At 43.5% G+C, this 5066-nt stretch overlaps 1 protein-coding gene across 1 annotated transcript in view; it reads right to left on the reverse strand.

Annotated features, from left to right (window-relative positions):
* The window catches only part of LOC116068840 (CD209 antigen-like protein B), an 8449-nt gene that overhangs the window by 1814 nt on the left and 1569 nt on the right, over window positions 1-5066 (reverse strand). The window contains exons 5-8 of the mRNA XM_031338913.1: window positions 3881-3958; window positions 2983-3069; window positions 1628-1714; window positions 1015-1166 (exon numbers count right to left, since the gene is read on the reverse strand). Of these exons, the coding sequence (XP_031194773.1) occupies window positions 1015-1166; window positions 1628-1714; window positions 2983-3069; window positions 3881-3958 (404 nt within the window). The remainder of the gene's footprint in view (window positions 1-1014; window positions 1167-1627; window positions 1715-2982; window positions 3070-3880; window positions 3959-5066) is intronic.

Below are 5066 nucleotides of genomic sequence, written 5' to 3' on the forward strand. Positions count from 1 at the left end.
ATATATATATATATATATATATATATTTCCACAGCTGTCCACTCCTCCTTCATTCTTCTAATGTTGCTGGATGGCTCTTAAGAATTCTGAGTCTATAGAATGAGTCTATAGAATTTCTTTATGACTGGCTTTAATGTGACAGAATCAGATCACACTAATACATGGTTACCTAAGATGAGATCCATTCTTTTCAGTTCTTTAGTGGCATCCCATTATAAACTTGAAATTGTCCATGGTGAGAATATTTACACCAGGAGAATTGTCAAGCACTACATATCATATCTGGTTATGTGTGTGAGTATTTGTGCTCATCTATGCATGTATATGTGCCTACATATATGAATATGTGTATGTGTATATGGACATGTGGGTATGGGTGTACATGCCACAGCACATATGTCAAGGTCAAAAGACAATTTGTAGGGGTTGGTTCTCTCTTTTCACCATGTGGGTTCAGAGGATAAATTTCAGGTCATCAGGCTTGGTAGCAAATGCCTTAACCTGCTGAGCTATCTTACTCCATTCCTCTTTAGCTTTGGATTTGAACTCAAGGTCCTCTAGCTTGTGAAGCAGGCCCATATCAGAACTTATTTTTTCTTATAATTACGTCTACTGTGTCTAGATGGGCATATGCCACAGTGCAGGTCTGTCTGTCAGAGGGCAACTTAAAGAGTCAGCTCTTTCCTATTACCATGGGGGTTCTAGGAAGTGAACTCGGGGTGTGAGGCTTAGAGGCAAGTACCTTTGTCTGCTGTGCTATCTGATCATCCTGCACACCAAGACTTTTATCTCTCCAAGAGCAGGTGGCTAAATAGTGACCAGCAGTGAGATGATATACACTGCGTTTTAGGTGTCCCCAAAGCACTCACAAATGTTCAGTACATAGTTCTAAGCCAAGGACTCAGGACCCCCTTCTTTTCTTTTCCTCACATAATTCTAGCAAATTATCTTAAGCCCATGTGAGCAGGAGCCAAGTGCACAGACCAGACAAGGACGGAGTCCCACCAGATGTACCTGCTCTTCATCACTATTGATGATGACTAGTTGAGCATTCACTTCTTTGCAAGCTGTGACGGCATCATTCCAATTCCGCTGGGACTTGGAGAAGAAGTAACAGTTTCCTAAGAGGAATGTCCATTCCCAGGGGCAGAGTCGACACAGGCGGACTGTTGGGGAAGTGGGTTAGGATGCCTGTGATCTTAGCCTTCAAACTCTCCAGAGTCGGGGCCCTTGACACAGCATACCCTGGGAAACCATTTCTTTTCCACTTTACAACTCCCTTTGAAACTCTAAGGGGACTCAGGAGTCCTAGCTCCACTTCCTTTAGACTGGAAGAAGTAGGGGATAAAGTTTAGAACAGAGGCTAGGAGATGAGCTCCTGGCGTTTGTGAACAGAGTGCCTGAAGTGTGCACTACTGTGAACACTCAGTGCTCACTGCTCCTTGCTAACATTGAGCGCCTGCTGTTTGCACAGTCCCTATAAATACCAATTGCTATCCTTGCTGTTACATTATAGATCCAATGAGAGGAGGAAACTGAGGTTCAAAGATCCCTGAAAACTCAAAGAAATTGACCCAAAGTAATGACTGCCTGAGGCTCCTGAGGCCTCTGGTTTCTGTTCACTCACGGAGCTCAGTCTTCATCTGTACCAGCTGTTGGTAGATCTTCTCCTGCTTAGAATCATCCTGTACCGGGAAGCTGGGGATCTTGGAAACTGGGCCAAGAAAAAAAGAGGAGGAACTGCAGCTATCAAACAGCCACTGTGTACAATGACTTAAACTGTGTCCCCAGGGAAATTATGCCATTTCTCTTTTGAGAAGGAGCTCACTTGTTGTCAAAACCTCTCAAACTTCTAGGCAAAAGGACACTGCATCCCTCAGACTCCTGAGAAGTTTGGATTTCAGGCAAGTGGAACCACACAGGGTCAGGGACAGTTTTTCCCTATAAAGATTTGGAGACCTAACACCCAGGAGTCTTACCTCCACTTCCTCTTTTATCTGGTGAGAAATAGAGGCTTAGAGCTCAGAACAGAAGTCAGTATACTGTCTTAACTGAGTGCCTAATATGTGCATGTTACCTATGAATATTGAGTTCCTACTCTGTGCATAACTTCAAGAACACTGTGAACTCTGTGCACAGTCACTATGACCACTTACTGCCTACTATGTGCACAAATTGGGTGAAAACGGAGTCTCTACTGTGCTCATGGCACAGCTGATGGTAACATGATTGTATCTAAAATGAACCAAGTGACACACGTTAGGGCAGAGCTGTGAGGGTATTTCCAGGAAAGATTAACAGGATAAGGAACACCTTCCAGTGCTGGCCCAGATATAAAGAAGCTGAGGGAAAAGCAGGGCTGCTGTTGTCTGTCAACCTTCCCATTTACCCTATTGCTGCCTCTGGTGCATCTATCCTCTGCTGATATTGATCCTCACACCTTCAGCTTTTCATTGTCGCCTCATGATATCTGCTTTCCAGACATCCTCCAGGCCCCAGATCAGGACTCTGAGGCACCCAGACTAAGGACTAGGCATCTACCATGTTCTCATCCTTGCAGCATGTAGACGGCTACTGTGGACTTGTTAGAACATATTGTGTAAACCCATCTAGTAGAGTCTTTTGATAAATATTCATTCTATAGAATTTGTTCTTCCAAAGAACCTGACCAATGCAATTTTTGTAAATGTTAAGTGACTACTGTGTATATGGCTCCTATGAACACATAGTACCTACTGTGTGCATGTCCCTGTGAACATTGAGTACCTACATGGTGCTTATAAACACCAAGTACCTAATATATGTATAGTCCCTATACTGAATGCCTACTGGGTACCTGCCTCTGTAAACATCAAGTGCTATCCTTGCTGTCATTTGTGGCCTCAATTCACAGATGAAGAAACTGAGGCATAAATAAGTCTGATGACTCAAGAAAATTGACCCCTATAGTGACCTTAGAACCTCTGGTTTCTGATCACTCACAGATTTCAGCCTTCAGCTGCCTCAGTTGCTCAGAGATCTTCTCTTGCATGGACTCATTCTGCCTGTGGGAGACAGGGATCCTGGACACTGCCAAGAAAAACAAAGAGAAAAATAAAGAACTGCCATTATTAAATAGCTACTATGTACATTGCCCATTCCTGGGAGACCTTATGTCATAGTATATGAACCGCACTGTGTCACAACTTGTTACAAAATCTAGTACAATGAGCATCCCCTTTCCAGTTCCCCAGTGGCTAGGACTGCAGGCACAGGTTGCTACCCAGCTTCTGAGATGGTTTCTGCTTGATGTCATGTTTACTCTCTTTTGGAAGTAAACACTCAGAAGAGGTCTAACCCTGGAGCTGGGATTGGGGGTTAAAATGAGCCCACATTTGAATGAATGCCTATGTTCCTTTCAGGCTCTCCAGAGTGAAGATCCTCCCTTGACAAAGCATGCTGGAGAACTACTCCTTTCTCGGCTTCCTAAATCCCTCCCCAATCCCAGGAAAGCCCAGGAGTCCCTGTCCACTTCTGACAGGAAGAAATAGAATAGAATATAAAGAGTTCAGAATAGAAGCCAAGACATTGACTTGAATATTTACTGTGTGTACAGCACTTTGAACGTTGAGTTTACACTGTGCATATGACCACGGTGGACAATAGATGCCTGAGGTATGTATGCATGGTCCTTCAGGAGCACTGAGTGCCTACCCTGTGAACAACCCCTGGGGATGTGAATGCTTACTGTGTGTACAGTCCCTGTAAGGAGCAAATATCATCCTTGTTGTTGCTTTGTGGTTTCAATTTGCAAATGGAAGAAACTGAGGCTCAAAAGGTCTCATGGCTCAAAATTGGCCCCTACAGACCCAAGGCCTTGGACTGCTGGTTTCTTACTCACGGAGTTCAGTCTTCAGCTGGATCAATTGCTCAGAGGTCTTCTCTTGCATGGACTCATTCTGCCTTTGGGAGATGGACACTGTGCCAAGATAAAAAAGTACCATTAAATATCTACCGTGTGTCATTGGTCTAAAAAAAGAAAGAAAGGAAGGAAGGAAGGAAGGAAGAAAGAAAGAAATAAAGAAAGAAAGAAAGAAAGGAAGGAAGGAAGGAAGAAAGAAAGAAAGAAAGAAAGGAAGGAAGGAAGGAAGAAAGAAAGAAAGAAAGAAAGAAAGAAAGAAAGAAAGAAAGAAACAAAGAAACAAAAAACAAAGAAACAAAGAAACAAAGAAACAAAGAAACAAAGAAACAAAGAAAGGCATTTATTTACTGTGTGAGAGGCCAGGGGGCATGCATGCTTGTGTGCATGGAGGTCAGAGGAAAAGTTGTAGGAGTCTTTCCTTCTGCCATGTGAGTTCAAGGGATTGAATTCAGGTCATCAGGCTTATAAGCAAGCACTTTTGTCTGCTAAGCTATCTCACTGGCTCATGTGTCATTTTACTTTTTTAGACAAGTTTCAATGCTTCTCTCAAACTCCTGCACATAAATGGTTATCCCTCCCAGTAGCTCAGACTACAGGTGGGTGTTGCCATTCCAGCATCTAGGACCGTTTCTGATTAATGTTTTATTTTATCTCCTTTGAAGATTGGGAAATGGAACACCCAGAAGAACATCTAGTCCCAGGGGAGGCAGGTCAGGATAAACCCACCTTTGCATGACTATGTTCTTTGTCTACTTAATCTCCAGAGTGACACAGCATCCTAGGGAAACATTCCCCTCTCCACTTTGCAACACCTTCCACCCACAACCCCCAACCGCAGGATTCCCAAGTATTTTCCTCTAGACTGGGAGAATTTGATGCCTAGCAATCAGAACAGAGGCCAGGAGAACTGTGTAATTGAGTGCTGGCTGTGAGAATGAGCCCTGTGAATATTACATGTGTTTATGGCCCCAATGAATATGTAGTGTCTGTTGCATGCACAGTGCTTGTTGTGTGCCAAGTATGTGCATGTTGTCTGGGAACACTGAATGCCTACTGTGTATATGGCCCTTGTGGATACTGAGTGCTTACTGTGTACACAGCCCCTGTAGACACTGAGAACCTACTGTGTGCACAGCCCATATTGATACCAAGTACCTTTTTTTTT

Source organism: Mastomys coucha, unplaced genomic scaffold (assembly GCF_008632895.1).
Source record: "Mastomys coucha isolate ucsf_1 unplaced genomic scaffold, UCSF_Mcou_1 pScaffold22, whole genome shotgun sequence".
Taxonomy (NCBI): domain Eukaryota; kingdom Metazoa; phylum Chordata; class Mammalia; order Rodentia; family Muridae; genus Mastomys; species Mastomys coucha.